A 24,776-nucleotide genomic window follows, 5' to 3' on the forward strand; every position below is an offset into this window, starting at 1 on the left:
ACTCTCTTGCTTTTTCCATGATCCAGCAGATGTTGGCAATTTGATCTCTGGTTCCTCTGCCTTTTCTAAAACCAGCTTGAACATCTGGAAGTTCATGGTTCATGTATTGCTGAAGCCTGGCTTGGAGAATTTTGAACATAACTTTACTAGCATGTGAGATGAGTGCAATTGTGCGGTAGTTTGCGCATTCTTTGGCATTGCCTTTCTTTGGGATTGAAATGCCATTTAGTCAGAGGATAAACTTAACCCCCAGAACCCCTTTTGGTATTAAGTTTTTGTAACTATATTAGTTCCTGGAGGAGGAAGTGGCAACCCACTCCAGTATTTTTGCCTGGAAAATTCCATGGATAGAAGAGTCTGGTGGGCTACAGTCCAGGGATTGCAAAGAATCAGACAATACTTGAACACACACACAACTATATTAGACATGTCTAATCATGAATAACCTTCCTTCATCTAGAAAAGACAAAGCAAAAGATGTCTGCTCATTCATTCAGTCAACAAAAATTGCTATCTCCTACGCTCAGAGACCCCACAGTTTGAGGAAAGATAGGCAGTAATGACATAAGCACCTGAATGAATGTGAAATCACAAAAGGGAGATAAGGGTGCTATAGGAACACACTCAGGGATTCGGAGCTAATCAGGGAGGTCATGGAAGGTTTGCCTGAGGGTTTGGGTCCATTTCTGTCAGATCAGATCAGTCACTCAGTTGTGTCCGACTCTTTGCGACCCCATGAATCGCAGCACGCCAGGCCTCCGTGTCCATCACCAACTCCCGGAGTTCACTGAGACTCACATCCATCGAGTCAGCGATGCCATCCAGCCATCTCATCCTCTGTCGTCCCCTTCTCCTCCTGCCCCCAATCCCTCCCAACATCAGAGTCTTTTCCAATGAGTCAACTCTTCGCATGAGGTGGCCAAAGTACGGGAGTTTCAGCTTCAGCATCATTCCTTCCAAAGAAATCCCAGGGCTGATCTCCTTCAGAATGGACTGGTTGGATCTCCTTGCAGTCCAAGGGACTCTCAAGAGTCTTCTCCAACACCACAGTTCAAAAGCATCAATTCTTCGGCGCTCAGCCTTCTTCACAGTCCAACTCTCACATCCATACATGACCACAGGAAAAACCATAGCCTTGACTAGATGGACCTTTGTTGGCAAAGTAATGTCTCTGCTTTTGAATATGCTATCTAGGTTGGTCGTAACTTTCCTTCCAAGGAGTAAGCGTCTTTTAATTTCATGGCTGCAGTCACCATCTGCAGTGATTTTGGAGCCCAAAAAAATAAAATCTGACACTGTTTCCACTGTTTCCCCATCTATTTCCCATGAAGTGATGGGACCAGATGCCATGATCTTCGTTTTCTGAATGTTGAGCTTTAAGCCATTTCTGTAGGAGAGGCTAATTTCATAGCAGAGTAGTGTGTTCTGAGAAAAGTAACCTTTGTGCCATTGTGGTTATGCCTTATGTACCCTCCCTGGGGCACTGTTTGTGTAAGAGATCCTTGTCTAAGAACAAGGATGCCAGAGTGAGAGTAGGATGGGGGTAGGGGAGGTGGGGTTACTCAGGAAGTTTCAGAGTCCTTTGTGGCTTAAATCCCACAAAGGATTTCTTAAAGAGAAATGGAGAAGACCAAGAGTTCAGAGGTTTCAGGATGTCAGGTGGAGGAGGCCAGGATCATAGTCTGGTCAGAGACGATCCTTGTGGGCCAGGAAGGAGCCCAAAGAATTTGGGGAGCCCAGAAGGAATTTTCTAATAACTGTAGTCATCTGTATGGAGGGAGAAAGCTTCCCATCCTCTAAGCACCCAAGCCAGTCTCAGGGCCCGTCCATGTGCCGTGACAAAGAAAGGGTTACCAGGTCCAGTGGACCATCAGTGGAGGCAGCAGGTCACCTCCCACTCAGCAGTTAGATTCTGTGTGACGGAGGAACGGCACAGGGGAAGGTCCTAGCAATTGTGGGTGAAAGGAGGGCAGTGCCAGAGGAAAGGACAGCCATTGGTCGTCTTCTGCTTCTCCGCTTCAAGCAGCAAGAGAGCAAATAGCAAGCAGCAAACAGCAAGAGAGCCTGAAGAAATCAGCCATCAGACTACAGTCTACCAAGTGTACTTGGGAATTCACTCTTCCAGCTTACGCTAGGCGTGGTAGATGGGTCCTGTCCTTTGGCCAACGCTGGTTGACTCATAAGGGCCACTTGGAGCACTGTGTTGAGAAAGATTCTCAGAGTCTGGGAACCATAAGGAAAAGTATGCCTTCATCCTAGTGTAATTGTGAGGAAGAAATGGGATGATATATGTAAAAATGCTTTATAAATTGCAAAATGCTATCCAAATAATAACTAATAATGGTAGCTATGATTTTTAGTGCTTCCTAAATACCAAACACTGCCAAGAGCTTTACTTCTCACAATAACCTTTACGATAGATGCTGTTAATATCTTGCATTTTACAGTCGAGGAGCTGCAGCTTGGAAAAACAGTGTAATATGCCTAAGGTCGCACAGCTAGTAAATGTAGAACCGTGACACAAGCCTCCGTGTTTCTGACTCCAAAGCAAGTTCTTTTATAGACTTTGTTTTGCTGTCTTTAAAATGTAGGAGATGATGATGATTAATATTACTATTAATAGAACAGCTTTTCTATTACTGGGAAAGATTGAGGGCATGAGAAGGGGGCGACAGAGGATGAGATGGTTGGATGGCATCATTGAAACAATGTACATGAATCTGAGCAAACTCTGGGAGATACAGAAGGACAGGGAAACCTGGCCTGTTGCAGTCCATGGGGTCGCAAAGAGTTGGATACAACTTAGCGACTAAACATTGTTTTACTTGGGGACTGGGCCCTAATTCCTGGCTAACCGGAATATATCTGCAGCCATTTTTCAATCCCTGGAAGGGTTAGAACTTGCCTTCTGTTCAGTTTACTAATTTTGCCTTCCTTTCTCCTCACCCAACTCCATCCACTCTGCAGAGCAATGTAATGACCCTCTCTTATGCTCTACTCACCGAGCCTCTGAGAAGAGCACTTTTTAAAGGGCTGCCTGTGGTTGTTCAAGACCCCTGGTGAACAGGGCACAGAAGGATGATTCACTGTGTACATTGTGCTTTCCTGAGAGCTGACCATCCTCCCTGCATCTTTCTAAGCTCAAGGATGCGGGAAGCAGCAGGACAGTGTGTAGTAGGAACTATTTATTAGCTGCGATAATGACATGCATGGGGTGATTGGCAGTTTGCAGAACACTTTTCATATCGTTTTTCCTTTCCAAGCCTCAGTTTTGCCATCTACAAAGTGGATGTAATGACAATAATAATACAGTAAAGTCTCATCTTTCGAAAGGGTTCAGTTCAGTCACTCAGTTGTGTCCGACTCTTTGTGACCCCATAGACTGAAGCATGCCAGGCCTCCCTGTCCATTACCAACTCCTGGAGCTTGTTTAGACTCATGTCAATGGAGTCGGTGATGCCATCCAACCATCTTATGCCCTGTTGTCCCTTTCTCCTCCAGCCTTCAGTCTTTCCCAGCATCAGGGTCTTTTCCAGTGAGTCAGTTCTTCACATCAAGTGGCCAAAGTATTGGAGCTTCAACTTCAGCACCAGTCCTTCCAATGAATATTCAGGACTGATTTCCTTTAGGATTGACTGGTTTGATCTCCTTGCAGCCCAAGGGACTCTCAAGAGTCTTCTCTAACACCACAGTTCAAAAGCATCAATTCTTTGGTGCTTAGCTTTCTTTATGGTCCAATTCTCACACCCATACATGACTACTGGAAAAACCATAGCTTTGACTAGGTGGGCCTTTGTTGGTAATATCTCTGCTTTTTAATATGCTGTCTAGGTTTATCATAGTTTTTCTTCCAAGGAGCAAGTGTCTTTTAATTTCATGGCTGCAGTCACCATCTGCAGTGATTTTGGAGGTCAAAAAAATATTCTGTCACTGTTTCATTGTTTCCCCATCTATTTGCCATGAAGTGATGGGACCAGATGCCATGATCTTAGTTTTTTGAATGTTGAGTTTTAAGCCAAAAAAGTGTTAGGTTTTAATAAACTCATCACTTAAGGTGGAAATAACATAAAATCAGAATCACGCTTGACAATTGTCCATATCATATAAAGATAAACCACCTCTCAAAATCCCAATTTAGGCAGTTTCTCCTACAGTTTTAAAACCGATGACTTTTTCTCTGGTTGAAGTCATCTTGGTGCCTTCTGAGGTAATGAAAATTCTTATCTCCCCGAGTAGGTTCACTCAGCACCACTGTGCTCACAGTACCAGAGGCCAGAGAGAACTGGACCCCAGGGGACACCATCCAGGGAATAGGCTTGTTAAGCAGGGGGTCAGGAAGATGGTCAGGCTACCCAGTTAGGATTTCTTTCTTTCTTTTGGACCATGTGTCACTGAATTCCCGAGGCTTTAAGTATATATATATATATATATATATATATATATATACTGTATATAGGTTCCATTAGGTCTGATTTTCTGACTTGCTGTCTATGAAAAGAATTAAAACTTGAAAATAATGTGTAATGAAGCAGATACCAGGCTAGGTGAGGGGAGATCTGGGCTCAAGACCCCAGCTCAGCCCTACCTATATATTCATCGTATTGTGGGCCTATGGACCTTCAAGGTGAACTCATCACCCAACTGTCCAAGTCTTTAGGCTACATTTCTTTACTACAGACTTGCAGGGCCTTCATGACTCTTTTTTAAAAAAATACATATGTCCATCCCTGCTTCTCCCTGCCTGCCTAAGCTGGCAGCATCTCTGCCTACAGTGTGATGACAGTCTCCTCCCTGGGTGCCACCCTCCGCCTTGGCTGCTAGAGGGCCTTCCAAATGCCCCCTGATCTTGCTGCCTCCTTCTGTAAAATACTTAATTTCCAAACGCTTCTGGGGAAGACAGAATCCTCCTTCCTGCCCACCTCTCATCCCCACCAGGCTTCCACTCTTTCTCTGTGCAACACATACCCTGCTCTTCTTTTAGCCCCTCCTGTGTTTCATATTTGCCCGGCCACAGGGTCTCTGCACATCCACTGTCTGAAAGGCTCTGCTCTCTTCTCTTTGCTGAGTTAATCCTACTTATACTCCATCCATTTCCTCAGGGAAGCCTTTCCTGACTTTGCAGTCTGGATAAGACCCTCCTTATCTGATCTGAAAGAAATGGACACTCTTTGCACCATATATCCTTCTTTTCTGCACAGGCCACTGTAGCTATTTAAATTTTTTTGTAGTTGTGGATTAAAGTCTGTATTCCCTGCAGCCCAACACATTACTGTAAGTTCTATGAGAGCAGGGCCCTTATCTGTCTTGCTCACAAGTGTATTCTTTATATATAGCGCAGAGCCTGGCATGTGCTTATATTCACCAAACATTTAAGTAAATGGATGGATGGATGGGTGAGAGACCCAAATGAATATTATCAAATTATCAGAGTGTTGTTATTTGTTTTCCCAGTGATTAACCCTTTGGAAACTTCCTCTGAAGAATATGATACAAGTTGCAATCTTTCTTTTAGAATGAAAGAGAAAAGTTACTGGAGGTTCCATGTGCCCTTTAGATAATAGATATTATGAAGTATCTTGGCTCTTTTCTCTCTGCTATTGAAAAAGTCTTTTAATGAGCTTTCACACCCTCCATAGCAAATGACCTTTTCTAGAGCCATGGGTACAAAACAAAAGGGTGAATTAGATGGGTGGAATGCTTCTGCCCTTGGGAGTACAGGATCAGCCTTTTAAACACCACGGTTCCTGTCTGTGAATGACCTTGCCCTCTTGGGGAATGGGGCCCCATCCAGATTTCAGATTCTGACATCCTGGTGTTATGACCACAGGGTTATTGGAGCCAGGAAAATTGACACACCCGATTACTGGGTGGAACAGCAGGATCGCCTGACGTGGCCAACTTGATCTCGTGGTTGCTGGGTTATAGTGTCTCCATCCATTCATAAACAGCACCCTTTAGGGGTGATTGCTTTCTCATACTTCCTGGTCCTGGTTGTAGTTAAAGGTAGATTTTCTCAGAACAGAGGCTACTAGGTAAGGGCTGGGGCTAGGTCAGCTCATTTCAGTCTGTCTTGTGGAATGTCTAAGAGTGGTCCTCAGCCTACAGTGAGGGTACATTTCCTCTGAAAACAAAATCATCTTTCTCTATTTCTCCCAGATAGAGAGGGATTTTGAGATTAACAGGTGGATAGGTGGTAGCATATTTTATTATTGTTACTTGCTCAAAGACCATTTGTGGCTCCCATCTGCCAAACAGCTCAAATGTAAGGCCCTCAGATTCTGGTCCAGACTAACCCTAACTGACTCTCTTTTTTCCTGACTCTCATATCTCACTCCCACCAGCCAAATCAGGGTCCTTGCTATTAAGGAAACAGGCCCCTTGCTTTCTAACCTCCACCTCTGCACGTGCTTCCCCTCCAGCTGGACTGTGTCCTCCCACTGCTGCCAGTCAGAATCTTACCCATCCTATTAGGCAACTTTCCATTTTTGCAGGAATTTTTCCCTGATGGTCTTAGATGGAATTTAACCTTTGGCTCTTGTAAATACCTATAGAATTCATCTGTACAAATTCAAGGGCACTCACATGATAGTGTTGTGTGCTTTTTCCTTTCTTATATTCATCCTATTTGTTGAGGCTAAGAATGATCCTATTTCTCTTTATTTCCCCCACAGTTCTTTGGACATAGTAGGTCCTTAATTCTTCGATGGAGTCATCCTGTTTTATGAGATGAATGAAGAAATATAAACAAATCAGCTTATGTCCTCAAGACTCATGAAGAAAGTACATTTATCCAGTTGTCCGAACTCCCTTGCTTAGAGTCACTTTATGCTTTTGGATAAATGAAGTCCTACCTGGCCCTCTTTGAAGGATAACCTTGAAGGCAGCCTTGAAGAGAAAGCTCTGCTGTGTGTGTGTGTGTGTGTGTGTGTGTGTGTGTGTGAAGGTTATTAGAATAATCTACTTAGCAGATAAACAAATGTTTGGAATTATATAGAGTCATTTAAGCCTCAGAGCAAATCATTTCGGCGCCTTTGTAGGGTTATTTGAGAAGGAGATTGCAAGCGAGGAAACTCTCCTAAAATTTGCAGCAGAATCTAATCCATTGTAGTCTTCAGACCCTGGATGAAGCAGATGCCCCGCTCAGTTCTCCTTTCAGCATTGCTGTTTTTGAGCACACCACTCTTTTTCCATTGTTTTGAAGACACCAACCAGCTGGGCCAGAGACATAAGCATCCTCTCTGAGCGGGAGTTGCCGAGTCTGCAGGGTCAGGATTAGAGTATGTGCTTTAACAGACCTTTCTCCTTAGGCAGGATACACTTGGCTCACTTCACCACCCTTCTTCCCACCCTGCAAAGGATGCCAGGCACACTAAGTAGTGATTAAACAAAAGATTAAAATTCCGTGTGTGTGTGTGTGTGTGTGTGTGTGTGTTTGTGGCTGTTTGAACACTAATCAATTCTTTCAGTGGAATGTTAAGTAAAAGCACTCAGCTACCAGAAGCAGTTATTTAGAGCAGCCAGTCAAAATCCAGTTCCAATTTATTGTTTAATGTGATTTCCACAATCACTCTGCCAGCCTCCTCCACACACTCTCCCTCACCGTCCTTGACCTCTGCTCCTTCCCAGCCCTTCTGCTTCCTGTAGCAAAAGGACATCTAGAAATATTGGGGAAGGAAAGTAGCAGAAGATGGTTGCTGAAGGAAAATAATCACAGCTTTTATAGACAAACCTGTGAGTCTGTAGAATGAAAATTGCCTCTGGACTGAAATCCAGACTACCTTTTTGCATAACATTAAGTGATGGCCTTGCGTAAGAATCACTCTCTTTTAAGAAACAGTTAGCGTTTTTTTTCTGGTTGCGAAAAGGTCTGTGGCATTTGTTTCTGTTGTAGAATGCCACTATTAACTAAGAACTTTCTTCTTTCCTCAAGAACAGTGAGTTTCCACATGGGCACATGACCTCCTGTTAATGAGGAAATTCTCTAAATCCTGTTATCAGCAGTAACCAGTTGAATTGGCTCAGGTGTTCAATAGGTTTCCTCTGCAGGGCTCACAGTTTTATTATTAGATTCCCATCCCTGCCCTTTCTCCCCCAGACATGGCCATCACATACACCAGATCATAAACTTTCTCCGGAAATAACCTATTAATAGTTGCACTCCTTTACCGAGGGGGCCTAACTTTATGCCAGATACTGAGCTTGATGTGTTGTGTGGATGAGCTCAGTTCATTCTCTCAACAACCTGCACATTATTCTGATGGTTTTCCCTATTAACCAATCCAGGAAACTGGGGTCCGTCTGCCCAGGGAGTAAAACCTAGGTTTTTCCAACTCTGGAGTCAGAATGCTCTGAGTCATCCAACTAGACTTCCTGCCCCATTGATGAGCAATCATTCATGCAGTCATACACCTGATACTTTCTGAGGGCCTAGGTATTGACCTAGGAAAACACAGTGACAAATCAAAACAGACATGCCCCTGCCTTCAGGGAGCTCACAGTCTAACCCATGGAGAGAACAGCCAGATCTGGTTTGATCTTTGGGGCTGACAAACTATGGGGTTTGGGGCAACTCTGTTCTACTCTTTTAGCCTCGGGTTTCATAACTGTGAGTGAGACAGCTGGATTTTGGCAAGTGGCTTTCCACCTTTACTGTGAATTACATGGAGATGTGTTTAAAGATCCATTGCTTCCTGGCCTCCTATGCTCAGATACTTTGATTTCATAGGTTCAGGGTGGGGTCCAGGAAATTTTATATATAATGAGGGCTCAGGTCTCCGAAGAACCGTCCTTTGAGAGCAACTGATCTGGCTCTAAACCCATTAGCACCTGCACGGGATCTGTGTTGCCACACCCGTGTTCACTGTGCTTACCACAGTGCCTGGCACAAATATTTAGCAATAGTTGGAATGATCTATCTGTGGGGTTTCTATGGGTGGATGTCAGAGACTTCTGATCACAATTTTCATTAAGGTTTCTAGATAAGATTCTAAGGGCCTCCTGGGCTCTGAATACTCTGTGGTTTTAGGATTGAAACCAACTCTTTCTTGGACCAAAAGCTTAGACCTATTATGGGAAATCTTTTTAACATGTATAGTTAAAAAAAAAAAATTGGGCTTCCCTGGTAGCTCAGGTGGTAAAGAATCTGCCTGCAATGTGGGAAACCAGAGTTTGATCCCTGGGTTGGGAAGATCCCCTGGAGAAGCAAAAGGCTACTCACTCCAGTATTGTGCCCTGGAGAATTCCATGGACCTTATAGCCCATGGAGTCTCGAAGAGTCGCACACAGCTGAGCAACTTTCACTTTCACTTTTCTTTCACTTTCATAGTAAAATTTGAGTCCTGTATCAAGATGATTTGATCAGATGTCAATTTATAGTAGATCCTTAAAATCCGAAGGCTATCCACGTTCTATGTGTAAATTTTGAACATGCTTCCAATATACAGTTTGTGATTTTCTTGGTTCACTTGAAAGTACTTTTGGGGCAGGTTTTCCAGGTAGGAAAATGAAACTTGTCCAAGACCATGCTGCAAGCTCTCTCCACTAAAATCCAGTGTGGGAATCAAAGAACATGGCTTTTATCCTCTGGCTTACTTATGAGCCCTTGGTTGGGTAGTTTGGTGTCTTTGCACCTCAGTTTTCCCACCTATAAGATAGAAAAAAGGTGGACTTACTGTTTCTGAGAGGCTGCATAGCTTGGATACTTGAGAACCTCCTTGTAACTACATGTTTAACTTGCCGAAGTGCCTCTGTCGGCAAGCTCCAAAGTCCTCTTAGTTTAGGGAAGAAGTAAAAACTAATGCTTCCTTGGTGACTCAGCCAGCGAAAAATCCACCTATAATGCAGGAGTCCCAGGTTCAATCCCTGAGTCTGGAAGATCCCCTGGAGAAGTGAATGGCAACCCACTCCAGTATTCTTGCCTGGAGAATTCCATGGACAGAAGAGCCTGGCAGGCTACAGTCCATGGGCTTGCAAAGAGTTGGACATGACTGAGTGACTGTCACTTATCATCTAAGAACTGAGACCACCTAAAAAAGGCCATCTCTGGAGATCATTCCAGAGGGGCATGCATCATTAAGGCAAAGGCAGTGAGGTGGTAGAGGCTGTTAAGCATGAAACTCCCAGAATTTTGGAACCTTAATTCTGTAGCCTGTCAGTTCCGCAGTTCACTGTTCATTCTGATGAGATTCAGGGGAGTTGATCTCTGTGCAGTCACAGCTGTGAGATTCAGCTCCGTGCCCCGTTCCCAGGAACATGAGAAGACATCCACAAACATATAGATGAGACAGTGTCCTTTCCAGAATCTTAGACTCTTGAAATGTCTTTGCAAAGGTCACCTCACCCTTGCTACTCAAAATGTTTTTCGGGGATCAGCAGCATCACCTAGGCGCTTGTTAGAAATGCAGAGTCTCAGGCCCAGCCCAGATCTCGTGTATCAGAATCCATGTTTAACAAGATAACTCATGTGATTATATTGCATAGGAAAATTTGAGAAGCACTAGCCCTAACTCCAATACTTTGGCCACCTGATGCGAATAACTAATTCATTGGAAAAGACCCTAATACTGAGAAAGATTGAAGGCAAGAGAAGGGGACGACAGAGGATGAGATGGTTAGATAGCATCATCAAACTCTATGGACATGAGTTTGAGTAAGCTCCAGGAGTTGGTGATGGATAAGGAAGCCTGGCGTGCTGCAGTCCTTGGGGTCAACAAAGAGTCGGACATGACCAAGCGATTGAACTGAACTGAGCCCTAACTCTGTGTTCGACTCTCTTCCTTCACATCCTGATGAACCAAGCATCCTGTTCCTGGCCTCCCCTAACATCTTCTTCCAAGTGGGCCTATTTCATCTTAAGACCAGCCCACCTTTTGGAATTCCTTCTGTGTTTTCAGCTAACCTGTCAGGCATTCAATAACTTCTGCCCTTGGCTCTCACACTGGCCTCAGGGCCTCATAGAACAAGATAAACTCTCCCGTGTTTCCCATGGCTTCTCATCTCCAAATTGTCATAGAACACAGTTTCTAATCTTCCTCATGCATATCTGTATGTGGCAGCCCATTGCAAACTCACTGCAGCCAGGAAAATAACACAAATAAGGGATGAGAGCCAGGTCACATCACAGAGTCTTTGTGACCCCATGAACTGTAGCCCACCCACCATGCTCCTGTGTCCATGGAATTTTCTAGGCAAGAATACTGAAGTGGGTTGCCGTTTCCTCCAGGGGATCTTCCCAACCCAGAGATGAAACTCACGTCTCCTACTTTGGCAGGCGATTTCTTTACCACTGAGCCCCCTGGGAAGCCCTATTCCCCCCACCCTCCCCACCCCGCCAACACTGGCAGTTAAAAAAAAAAATCCTCAAAAGCCACCAGATTGTGTTTGCCAGTGACCACATCTAAGGTTTTTTGTGACCTTCAATGATGAATATCTGCTCAACTGGGATACAATAGCCCAGGTATGGTTTGACCAGCACAGACCAAACAGGTTTATGACGTCCTGAATTCTAGACCAGTAGTTCTCAAATGGGAGTGTGCATCAGAATCTCTTTGAGGACTTGTTAAAATCCAAGTCTCTGGGCCCCACACCCAGTTTCTGCTGCTGCTTCCTGGATGGGGCTCATTTCTGATGAGTTCCCAGCTGCTGTGAGTGCTGCTGGTTCACACTGTAAGAACCACTTCAGATTGGTTCCTCCTATTAAGACAGCCTGGGTTTGCAGAACCTCTTTAGTTCCACCAGTGACCTAACATAGTCAATGAAGTTCTCAGTCTTCGGGTAGCAGAAGAGGGAAAAGGAATTGGGAGAGAGGGCTGGAGGAAAGATTGCTAACCAACCCTTGACTGACCAATCCTGACGTCTAAATGTAGAGTGCTTAACTTGGGCATATCCCCGTTCCATTCCAAGACTTAGTTTCCCTGTTTGTGAAATAGGGCAGTGGCCCCAGATCAGTTTTTGAGTTTATGTGTTTGCTTGTGTGGAGATTTAATGGTCAGTTTGTTTTTAGCAGAGGACCTTTAGAAATGAAATCTCACATAGAACCCCAGTATAGAAAACAGACAGATGCATTGCTGGTCTGACTGAAGTGCAGGGGTCAAGTTCTTACTGTCAGTCTCCACCTTCTCAAGGCAGCACCAAGGTGTCTACTGCAGAAATGTGGCTCAATACAGTTGAAATCCCCTGAAAGAACTTCCCACTCAGCTCCTGTGATTTCTAAGACCCTGAGAACCGTTTGCAGGCACGTGACCTTTGTTTTTGCAGTTTTCTTTCCCTCTCTGACCACGACATGTGGCATGTCCACTTTCAGAATTTTCTTCCTGCAAGTCAGAGAGGTCTGCAGGAGAGGGAGTGCCGAGGATTATTATCATTAGAGCTGTTGTAGGGATATTGAGCCCTTATGGAAAATGTGCTAATGCGAGGATCAGCCAGGGACTTAATAAACAGGCATGAGGATGATTTTATTCCAGTGGCTTCTTGTTAGTGCTAATGTTCCAGCACACCATGCGTTCAGGGCCTTCGTAGGTAATTATACAGGAAATAGAACTAGTGGATCCTGCACGCCACAGTGGCATGAGCAGGTCTGTGGGTTTTTTTAAGGGCAAGGTCATGGGGAAAGCTGTTCTCATCTAGGTGAACACAAGATAGAAACAGCAGTGTGGAGCAGTGTCACCTTAGAAAGACTCTTACTGAGCCCTGGAGCCTGACTCTTGGCATGGGAAAGCATCTGGCACCTTTTGATGACCCCAGATGCTGGAATGCAGCCTCTGGGAAACTGCTTCCTTAACAGGCCCACCAGGACAGACTCCCCTCCTGGAACACATAATAAATGTCTTCAGCTCCAGCCTCTGGGGGCCACTCTCCTGTGTATTCCTGTTTTCTTTCAGTCATCTGAGCACTTGTTCAGACCTTCTACATACATCTGCCAGCTGCTCCCCGTCTCTGGGACCAGGCCTTCTTTGGGACTGCAGAGGTGACTGTGACCCAGCTCCTCCTCCTGTGCTCCGTGCTCCTTGAGCCACTCTGCCATGCTCCACCCACCCAGGGTGTGCACTCTGCCAGCCTCTCATTTCAACTTATCTGAAGTCCAGCCCAAAGGCCCCAGTGTCCGTGAACCCTTCCCCAGTTCTCCCGGGTGGAAGTGAAGTCCTCTAGCTCTTTCTCGGAACCTCTCATCCCAGGTTCATTTCCTCTGCCTCATCCAGTGCAGAGCCACTAGGCAGCCTTGGCTCTTAAGAACTTGGAAGGAGGCTGAACTGAGATGCCCAGAAGTATGACATACACACTGGATTTTGAAGACTCAGTACACACACGAAAAGGAACATAGACTTAACCTCAACATTTGCTTCCACTGCCTGTTGAAATGATCTTACTTTAGATCAGTGGTCCCCAACCTTTTTGGCACCAGGGACTAATTTCATGGAAGACAGTTTTGCCACAGTTTTGGGAACTCCTGCTTTTGATGGAGTATATGAAGCTAAATGAAATACATTATCAAAACTCACTTCACCTGGTTTAAAAAAAGTAGCGTTACATATGTGGCTCATCTTGGTAGCTTACATTATATTTCTGTTAGGCAGTGTCATACCTGCCGCCTTCTCTCTTCTGTAAAAGGAGTGTCTGTCCATCTGCCTTCTCTCCCATGGGTTTGTAAGTTCCCGGAGGGTGGGCACTGTGTGTCATCTTTCTGAACTTTGCACACCTGGTTGGCACAGGTGGGCAGGAGTAACCAAGTTCTGAGGGAATTAATAAATGAACCACTGATGGCAGACATTCATCCCTTAGGCCATGTACTTGCTGGGTCTCTTTGTTATTAAATTTATTTTCCCTTTTCTTCTTTTTCATAGTTTTTGTCTTTTTTTAAGGGCTCACACAATCAACCAAAGAAGAGCTTTTTCTTTGGAGACAGGCAGAAACTGAAGGACTGGCACGACAAAGAAGCCATCAAGAGGGATGCTCAGCGTGTAGGTACGAAGGGCAGGGCATCCACGGGTGGGTCCCCTGGAGAGTGCTTGCACGTGTGTGTGTTTTATGGGGGCATCTAGACCTCCTGTTGACTCCCTGTCCATTTGCCATTATCCCTTCCCCTGGTTCCCAGGGCCAGCCCTCTCCCCTCCTTTACCTGTTAGCTGACCCCCTTCTCCATTCACATCATCACCTCCACTGCTTTCAGGCCTTTGCCCTGAAACCTCTATGGTGATAGAAAATGTCTCCCTCCTGGAAGATACGTTACCACTAAAATGAGGAGCAGTAAGACTAAGAACCCACATTTACTGAACACCAACAGCAAAAAGGCCCACGATCCACACTTTGCACATTTTCTTGATGAAACCCCTAACCAACCTTTGTAGCTCATTTGATGAGAAGGAACCTGGAGCTCAGAGAGGTGGGGTAATTTACCTACAGACGTACAGTGAGAAAGAGGCAAGCTTAAGACTTGAACGCAGGTCTGGAGGGCTGAGTTGATCCCTCCCCAACATCACAGGGCTGAGTGCAACTAGTGGGCTTCTGCTGAAGCTTTCTTCACCTGATTAGCCTTTGGAACAGCTCCTGTTCTACTGCAGAGTTGGAATGGTGAGGTATATAGAAATCATGTGGAGAGTCGTCTCCAAAGGGCCTGCCTAGGAGCCAGGAGAGCAGCTCTGACGCCACCTACCAGCCATCTGACCCTCAGATAAATTCCAGACTCCTGGAGCCTCAGTTTCCCCTCTGTCCTCAGGGCTCATGCTTCCTACTTTGATAACCAAAGAGTATTTTTGTGAAGGTGACAAATAAAGTATAGCTTTACAATACTGGAAAGAAATATAAGGGATTTGTATTTTCATTTTTGTATCAGAGATATCCAGCACTATTGATTTTCTTTTTTAAAATGTTACACTGTGACAAAACCAGATTACAAGAAGCTCTAAATAGAGCTGATATAGTAACTGGTGGTCAGGGAAATCCAAAGACACATCTGCCAATGATTTAGAATGAAGGGTTGAAATGCTGCTTAGATTAAGAAAGGAAACATTTGAAAAGAGCTAATTTCCCAGGCACTTATACCAGAATTATTAGAACATTGGGCTAACTAGCCAGAAAAGAGTAATCAGTGGTGACATTATTAAGAATAATAGTAACCAGCCCAGGTTGAACACTCACTGTGTGCTGGGCATCTTGCTCTGCTGCTGCTGCTGCTAAGTCACTTCAGTCATGTCTGACTCTGTGCGACCCCATGGATGGCAGCCCACCAGGCTCCCCCGTCCCTGGGATTCTCCAGGCAAGAACATTGGAGTGGGTTGCCATTTCCTTCTCCAATGCATGAAAGTAAAAAGTGAAAGTGAAGTCGCTCAGTTGTATCTGACACTCAGAGACCCCATGGACTGCAGCCTTCCAGGCTCCTCCATCCATGGGATTTTCCAGACAAGAGTACTGGAGTAGGGTGCCATTGCCTTCTCTGTCTTCCCCTGCATTCCCTACTTAATCATCACACTGAACTTTTTCATCCCAATGAACACTAAGGGAAAAACCCAAGACACAGAAAAGCTGAAGGCTCTCCCAAGATGACAGCCAGGAGCAGCAGGGCTGGGCTTCAAACTCCACTCAATGCAGCTCCAGGGCCTGAACTCGGAATCATTCCCCTGCACTGCCCCCTCCACCAGAGCTTCCCTCCCCGCCCAAACAGATGCTTCTGCCCTTCTTTGTCTGCCTGCGGCATTTGTGTCCCTTGTGGGATCATGCTGGGCACTGGCCAGCAGTGTCTTATCCCAGAGCCATGCAAGTTACAGGCAGCAGAGTCTCTCTATCATTGGGCTGGATCAGAGCAGGCACCACCCCAGGCTCCACCTCTCTACTTGCACCTTCTCATCACGCTGATGTTAACATCATTTACTTTGCAAAGTAAATGGGGTGTTGCTCAGGCCACAGGCTCCAAAAGATGAGATGATTTTCAGTTAGCTGATTCTATTACCATTTCTTCCACACTGTCGCCAATGGCAGGTGCTTGGTCTATTATTGCAGGGGTTAGGGGACATCAGCACATACTATCTGCACCCCGGAAACCCAGAGAGTAATTTTCTGGAGCATCAGGGATTCTTTCCCCAGATGGCTTGTACAGAGAAAGGAAAGCTGGCACTGGATCCACCCAGATCCCAGACTAAGAGCCACACATTTCAGGCAGTTCAGGCCTAGGCAAGGCAGATCATCATTAGTTTACTGGCTTAAAAAAAATCAAAGCATCTTTGATCATTTGTGGCAATTTTGATTTACATGTAAAGTTCGAGTCGCCTGGAGAGGAATCACAGAATTTCTTCACATGGTTAATAGGGTTTATCTTTACCAAAAGCTCTTGGGTGTACAGCCTCTCGTTTGACTTTCTCAGGATGGTATGGGTACCAGACAACAACAAGATACAGTTCATAGAGCTAGTGTGACTGGCCCAAGGTGGGTCAGTTCCTAGGCAGGTGACCTGGCCTCCCATCCAGGTGGGCAGACTTCAGGGTCAGGGATGTTTGGGGCTCCTGGTAGAGGGTGGGGAAAACATGGGCACTGGAGCCCAGAGACCTACTTTTATAACCTTTCTGAGTCCTGGTTTTTCTTTTTTATTGCATAATTTTATTTACTTATTATTTTTGGCTGCACTGGGTCTTTGTTGCCATACTGGACCCTCTCCAGCTGTGGCGAGTGGGGGCTACCTTCCAGCTGCAGTGTGTGGGCTTCTCATTGCTGTGGAGCCCTGGCTCTAGAGCACGCTGGCTTCAGCAGTTGTGGCACGCAGGTCCCGTCACCCCATGGCATGTGGGATCCTCCTGGACCAGAGATCAAACCTGTAACCCTTGCATTGGCAGGCGGACTCCTTACCACTGGACCACCAGGGAAGTCCCAAGTCCCGGCTTTTCTCTCTGTAGAAAGAGGGCTCACATGTCCACCCTGACAGCCTGTTGTGGAGGTTACAGGAGAACAGAGCTGCAGTGCATGACACAGCCATGACTGAGTCTCATTCCCTTCCCCTCTTTAGCCCTGCAGAATCTAGAGAAACACTCTGTATCAAGTGTAAAGTCTTTTCTTGGTGATTTAAGCACGTTTTTCCTCTTCCCTTTCCCACCACATTTAATTGGCAACCCTGATTTTGCTGTTTGCTCCTAGGAGACGGAGAACAAGGGAAGCCCTTCCCGTTGACCTATGCTGAGCGAGTGGACCAGGCGTACCGAGAAAATGGATTTAACATTTATGTCAGTGATAAAATCTCCCTGAATCGCTCTCTCCCTGACATTCGGCACCCAAAGTGAGTGTAACTTCTCTCATCTTCTGGGATCTAAGGATTTTTGCCCTTGACTCTCGTTGAGGATTAAAGAAACAGGTCCATAAAGCACTGCTGGAGGAGATTCCCTCTGTTATCCAGGACCTTTGTGCACAGGTTCCCGTGAGCAGATTCTCCTAGAATTTAGAGCTGGCGTGGCCAAGGGAATGGTATTGTCTCCCCTAAAGAGTTGGTCTCCTTCCTCTATTCATGCAGTGGAAACCAGGATCTCTGTATTTCCTTTTTGGACTCTGACCCACACGGAAGTCCAGACCTCAATTTGCAAGACAAGTGCAACAACAGTTTCAACCCTCCCTCGCTCCACCTTCTGTGTGTGGCATTTTTATTTCCTTTTTTTTTTAACTCTTTATTTTAGCTATCCTGTGCACTTTTATGTCTGTGTCTCGGTTATAAGCTATCCCAAATCATTTTGAGAGCGTACATGTTATCACGATTAAAAAGATAACAGTGACCACTAACTTTGAACACGTAGTGTGTGTCCAAGCACTTTGTCATGTCAGTTCCCTGCACTGTAGGCCCCGTGATGATGCCCATGTTTACGGATGAGGAAACTGAAGCTTAAAGGGGTACTGCCACACAGTAGGGCCACACAGTGATTAAAAAGCTGAGTCAGTTCTTGAGCTGCAGTTCAACAAAACACTCTACTCTGGATCTTAAGCCATCCTGCCTTTCACTTTTGAAAGGAGTATTGTGGTGGTCACAGTGACTTTCTAATAGAGCAGTATGTCTTAAAGTTGCTGTGCTTTAGAATCACATGGAGGGCTATTAGTTGGAACACAAGATGTTGAGCCTCAAGCCCATACTTCCTGATCCAGTGGATCTGGGTCGGCGCCCAAGACCTTCATTACTAGTAAGCTCCCATGTGGTGTTCATGGGGTCCACACCTTGGGGACCACTGCTAGCAGATTTCAGAATTACTTCCAAAACAAAAAGAGACTCACAGACTTAGAGGATGAACTTATGGTTGCCAGGAGGGAAGGACAGGGAGAAGGGATAGTTAAGGAGTTTGGGATGGACTTGTACACGCTGCTCTGTTTAAAATGGATAACCAATAAGGACCTACTCCATAGCACAGGGAGTTCTGCTTAATGTTATGTGGCACCCTGGATTGGAGAGGAGTTTGGGCAGAATTGATACATATATATGTATGGCTGAGTCATCTCACTGTTCACCTGAAACTATCACAACATTGTTAATCGGCTGTACCCGATTACAAGATAAAAAAATTTTTTTAAGTTTTTTTTTTCCATGAAGGCTGTTATGAGTAGCAGTGGAGCAGAAACTGTTTTGCTCAGGGACTACAAAATTAGAGGCCAGGGAAAGATAGTAACAGCTAACACTTATTAGATACTTACTGTATGCCAGGCATTGTTCTAAGCCAATGGTTCTCAAAGCGTGGTTGCCAGGCCAGCAGAGCTTGTTAGACATGCAGATTTCTGGATCCCAGCCCAGGTGTACTGAATCAAAAGCTCTGCGTAGGGGCTCAGCCATCAGTGTTTTAACAAGCCCTCCAGGTGATTCTGATGCAAAGCTCAAGTTTTACATATACATTCTTTTTTTAATATCCTTTTCCATTGTGGTTTATCACAGGATATTGAATATAGTCCCCTGTGCTATACATTAGGACCTGTTGTTATCCATTCTAAATGTAATAGTCTTCATCTACCAACCCTAGAACCAATGGTACTTTAAGAATGTTAACTCAGCCAAACCTTCCCAAAACCCTGGGAGATAGGTACCTTTATTATCACCATTTTACACTTGAGGAATGAAGTCCAAAGAGTTAAATAATTAGTATTGGATGACATAGCTGGTAAAAGGTGGTGCCAGAATTTGCATGCAGAGAGTCTGACCTAGAATCTGAGTCATTAGGTCTTTCCACCTCTACGAGCTCAACTGGTAGAGTATAATAATAAAGAATCTTGGTAGTATGTTTGGCTACCTAAAAGTGCTTTTTGGCCCCTTACATCTTTCAGTCCCTGCAACATTACCTGAAGGTTGGCGTTATTATTATCATCTCCACTGTATAGATGAGGAAAGCACACAACTAGGAATTTTCACGAAAAGGTGTGCTGCTTGCCCAGACCTATAAGAATTCGCAAGGATTTCTTACAGTGAGGGGAGGGAGTGAGGGGCCTTGCAGGACTTGCCCGAGGGGTTGCAATTTGTTTCATGGTCTTCACTATCAAGCCTGGGATTTTTTTCATGTAAGTCTGAAAATGTAGTTCAGATATTTCGGATGTTGCTGGATTCAGAACTGTGACCTGACTCCGAGGGTCAGAAACTCAATTTATGTTTAGCCCCTTGCAGAGTTCAGTTTCTGCACTAATTTCATCTTTCTAAGTCTAGGAAAGTTCATATGGGAGCATTATACTCTCACCTCAACCACTGCTCTGTGGTTCTGTAGACTCTCAACTTTGGCTGTACCTGGGGTGGTTTTAAAAAATAAAAAAACTGGCGCCCCACCCCAACTATTGGAGTCTGAATTTCTGGAGGTATAGCCTGGGTCTCAGGAGTTTCTAAAATCTCAGGATGCGATTCTTACATGTAGATAGTGTTGAGAACTGCTGGTGTGAAATAAGGAATATTTTTTTACAATGAGAGAGAAGTTTTCATCCACTCATTCATCTGTAATGGATATTCATAGTGTTCTGTGTACCAAGCCCTGTTCTTAATACCAGTAACACAATGATAAATGAGCCCTTATTGCTGCCTTAGAGCAAGAGGTGGAGGCAGATGGCAGAAGCAGGTCATTACACCACAGATGAAAACCAGTGATGGGCGGGCATAGGCTGCTTTGGAACCCCAGAGGACACCCCCACCCTACACCAGCCTTTGCAAGACCTCATTGCAAGTAGAGAGCTAGGCAAGACAATGCACATTCTTTGACTTATGGGGTGAGTCTCTCAGCTGTTAGAGGGGAAGCCAGGGTGGGGATGTGCCCCTTTGTCTCCCAGTGCAGTGCTCTCTCCCAACAGCCAAGAAAAAGAAAGGTCTTCCTACTCAAGGAGTCCCAGGACCCACAGAGAGGTTTGTGACTAGAATTCAGGAGGGTCTATAAACTTGAGTGAAAACAACTTTGCATTTTTCTTTTCATGAACCTCTCACTGAAATCTAGTGCTCGCTTCAGTTATGAATGTAGGCAGTGAAGCACCTATGATGTCACCAAAAGAAATCATCTACTTTCCCATCACTTTACAGATATCTTGAAATGTCACAGATACTCATCACTGCTTTGGGATGAAGGTAGATTTTAGAACTTCCACTTGATCTTGTCATCTAATGTGTTAGTGAAGAAGCACATTTATGACTCTATTTCAGATTTCTTTATTATTTTGATAACTGTATTTCAGCCTAACTGGTTTCCTTTACAAGCTCATATATTTTATTTTATTCCTTGAGAGCATTATTCTGAGAAGTGACCATGAGCTTCACCAGCCTGGCAGAGGGGTTCAGGGTCTGGGTTTAAGGGAAGGAAGCCCAGTTCTGGGTGGGTGTGATTTCCACCTAAGGCTCCTCTATTACCAGTCCACCCACCCAGCCAGATCCAAGTTATGGTGAAAGATGCCGCTAAATCCAGTGCTCCTGACACTCCCCACCCCCCACCTTTTTTAGAATCTTGTCGTGGAAGCTGATTTTTCATAAATGAGTTGACAGGTTTCTTGAAGAACTTTTTTCTTTTTCCAGGGGAAGTGGAGTGGGCGGGGGATCTCTCCTGGAGTTTGACAGCAGAAATGTGCGAGGAAATTAGAGCAGTTGAGCTGCTCAGTCTCTCTGGTTTCTTTTAGCTTAAACAACTTCTCGGCAGGAGCTGAGGTTTATGTTTGCCTTCTACTCCCTCAGACTGAATTTTGGCAACAGCATTTCAGGAACAGAATTGAGGGGCTGTTTGTTTGTGCCAGCCGCATTCACTTCCTCCAGAAGCTGCGTGGGGGACCGAACAGCCACGGAGAATGGAGACTGGGTGGTACAGCCCCACTGGCTGGGTTTGCACAGTGGAGGTGGCCAGCTGGCTCTGAGCAGGCCTGCCCTCTGCACCTCCTGCCAAGGGAGCGGGAACAGAGGATGGCTGGTGGGCTGGCCCACTTTCCTTCTCCCCTGGGGGTGGCCCTGGTAGCCTGTTTGGCAACTGCACATGGAGCCCCCTCCAGGGCACACAGCTAATGGCAATGGAGTCCCAACTGCTGGAAGCATCCTGGGTCTAAAGATCCCTGGGCGAACCCTTCTGATGGGTGATCAGCTTCTTCTGTGCATGGTGGGGATGAAAGCAGCCTACAATCCTGACCTGCCTTTTCCAGTCATGAGTATAGCTTTCAGTAATGAATGAACTGAATGGCATCTTTGTTATAATAAAAGGCCCAAGTCTACCAGGTTCCTGGTTCCATGCTCCTTTTTACTTTTTGATCAGTTAACATGGTTAGTTTATGGTATGTGTTCAGTTTCTTCAAAAGAATTTATAAGCTCATGTTATTATAATAGGCCTGGATTCTATTGAGTGCCTTTACATCCCCAACAAGCTACAAAGGCAGCAAGGGAGGGAGTTGTAGCCTATTACCTTTGACATATGTTTATTAAATATACTCTCTGAAAAAAATGGTAACTTGCTGGCACAGGAAATTTAAGTCAATCACAGTTATTGCTACGGTAGTAGTAAAAGTAGCAGTAGTGATAATGCCCCAATATGAATGTACATGTAGACATAAAATTTGTATTTAGGGGCCAAGATATAACAGGAACCAAGTTTACCTGCATGACTGAAACAACCAAAAGAAAACAAAAAGTAAAATATATGAAATAATGGTTTATGGCAATGAAGGATAGTAATCTCTAAGAGATGGGAAATAAATGAGAGAATCCTACAAGGACCTCACAACTTGTTTCCTAGAGTTTCCAGGCCATGGTGCAAGGAGGTCCCCAGGTAGAACCCTGAGGACTTCCTGAGCTGAAGAGATGGAGCTAAGAGTCCAGAGTTCACCAGACAAGGGACTGGAGAGGAGAGAGCTGTGTGGAGACTCATCTGCAGAGATCTACAGATCCCCTGAGTACTGAGTAGATTGTACTGATGGGTGTGGGGAAGCTGGGAAAGGAGCTGCCTGGGAGGAAGGGAGCAAAAAGTGCTGGCTCTCACACTGGGTGGGAAATTGTGCCTCTTTCCTCTACTCAGACTGGAAAACCTCATAATCTGTAACTCATGGAGAACTGGATCTCCTACTTAGAAGAGTTTTGCGTCAGTGGGGACTAATTAGCCCTCAACTGAACAGTGCTCTGGACCAGTCTGAAGAAGCATAAATTATGCCCCAAAAGGATCAAACTGTTTCCAAGTAACTTCCTCCCAGGACAAAGCTCGAGAAACTATAACAAAATATTCAGCACCAACCAAGGTAAAATATAATCAGAGGCTATCAGACATGTGAAAAAGTAGAGAAAAGATGGCCCATAATGAGGAAAATACTCTTATCAAAATTGACCCCAAGTTGATGCAGATTTTCTAATTATCAGAGGACACTAAAACACTTATTATAACAGTATTCCATGTGTTTAAAACATTAGAGCCATGGAAGATGTAAAAAGACTCAAATTTGGGCTTCCCTGTTGGCTCAGTGTTAAGAACCTTTCTGCTGATGCAGGAGATGCGGGTTCAATCCCTGATCTGAGAAGATCTCATATGCCATAGAGCAACTAAGCCTGTGTGCTATAGCTGTTGAGCCGGTGCTCTAGAGCCTGGGAGCCACAACTGCTGAAGCCCACACACACTAGAGCCCCTGCTCCACAAAAGGGACGCTGTCACTATGAGAAGCCCAAGCACTGCAGTTAAAGAGTAGCCCCCACTTGCCACAACTAGAGAAAAGCTCACGCAGCAACAAAGAATCAGCACAGCCAAAAATAAATAAATGAATAATTTTTTATAAAGACTCAAATTCTAGAAATGAAACTAGCAGTGTCTGAGATGAAAAATGCAATATATGGGATGAATGACAGAACAAATATTTCACACACAAAAAAATTAGTGAATGGGAGGAAAAGAAATTACTCAGAATAAAAACGGTAGAAAAAACATTTTTTTTAATGAAAAAAGCATTGATGAATGTTGATAACATTAAACAGTTGAATATTCATGTGATTGGAGTCCATGAAGAAGAGGGAAATAACAGCCAGAAGTTCTCCAAAATGAATGACAACTATGAAATTGTACATCTGAGCAGCTCAGTAAAAACTAATCTCAAGAAGCATGAATAAAACAACATCAAGACATCATAGTAAAATTATTGAAAATCAGCAATAAAGAGAACGAAATTTAAAATAGCCAGAGAAATAAACCTTGTTCTAGACAGAGGACTAAAGATAAGAACGACAGAATTTTCACTGAAAACAGCACAAGCAAAAGCACAGCGTAGCAACTGTTTTAAAGTCCTGAAAGGTAAAACTCTGACAACCTAAAATTCCCTACCCAGTAAAAATATAAAAATAAAGGCAAAATAAAAACTTTTCAGACACTAGAAAAAAGCTGAAAGAATTCAGCACAACAGTCTTATACTACAAGAAATGCTGAAGGATATTCTCTGAGAGGGGAAGATATCAGATGGAAATAGGAGCCTTCATTCTTCTTTCATTCTTCATTCTTCATTCTTCATTCATATCTATGTAGATAGATAGATAGATAGATAGATATATGTGCTATTTTTTATTGCTGTTTAAATCTTAAAAAGATATCTGACTGTGTGAAAAAATAACATATTATTGTATTTAAAGTGTAGATAAAAATGTATCCCACAATAAAGGTTAGAGGAGAGAAATGATAGTATATCGTTATAACATTCTCTGTACTATTTGTGATGTAGTATACTATCATTTGAAAATAGAATTTATAAGCTCAAAGCTTATACTATAAACCCTAAAGCAAGTACTAAAATAGCAAAAGCAAAGAGTTATAGCTAATAAGACAGCAAAGGAGGTAAAATGGAATCATGAAAAATATTCAGTTAATCCAGAAGGCAGAAAAACAGGAAAGAAAGAGCAAATGCCAGAAAGGAAAAGTAGAAAGTAAGTACCAAGATGATGAACTTTTACCTAACCATATCAATAATCATGTTAAATAATCACATTAACTATTTCAATGGCAAAGCAACTGTCAGATAGGAAAGCGAGATCCGAGTACATGCCGCCTGCAAGAAGCACACTATAAAGATAAAGATACAAATAAATTAAAAGTGAAAAGATAGATAAGGTCTTCTGAGCTAAACTAGTAAAAGAAAACTGGAATTGCCATATATTAATACTAGTCAAATAGACTACAGAACAAAGACTATTACCGGGGATAAAGAAGGTCATTTCATAATAAAGGAATCATTCATCAAGAGGACATAGCAATCCTAAATGTTTAAGCATCTAATAAGACAGTTTCAAAATACATGAAGCAAAAAGTCATAGAACTGCAAGGAGAAATAGACGGAGCCACAATTATGAAATTTCAATACTTCTCTCTCAA

At 44.2% G+C, this 24,776-nt stretch overlaps 1 protein-coding gene across 2 annotated transcripts in view; it reads left to right on the plus strand.

Annotated features, from left to right (window-relative positions):
• Window positions 1-24,776, plus strand: part of GALNT10 (polypeptide N-acetylgalactosaminyltransferase 10) — a 224,058-nt gene that overhangs the window by 85,471 nt on the left and 113,811 nt on the right. For both annotated transcript variants that reach the window (XM_055559625.1, XM_055559634.1), the window contains exons 2-3: window positions 13,857-13,959; window positions 17,116-17,254. In XM_055559625.1, the coding sequence (XP_055415600.1) occupies window positions 13,857-13,959; window positions 17,116-17,254 (242 nt within the window). The remainder of the gene's footprint in view (window positions 1-13,856; window positions 13,960-17,115; window positions 17,255-24,776) is intronic.

This window comes from Bubalus kerabau, chromosome 1 (genome assembly GCF_029407905.1).
Source record: "Bubalus kerabau isolate K-KA32 ecotype Philippines breed swamp buffalo chromosome 1, PCC_UOA_SB_1v2, whole genome shotgun sequence".
NCBI classification, from domain to species: Eukaryota; Metazoa; Chordata; class Mammalia; order Artiodactyla; family Bovidae; genus Bubalus; species Bubalus kerabau.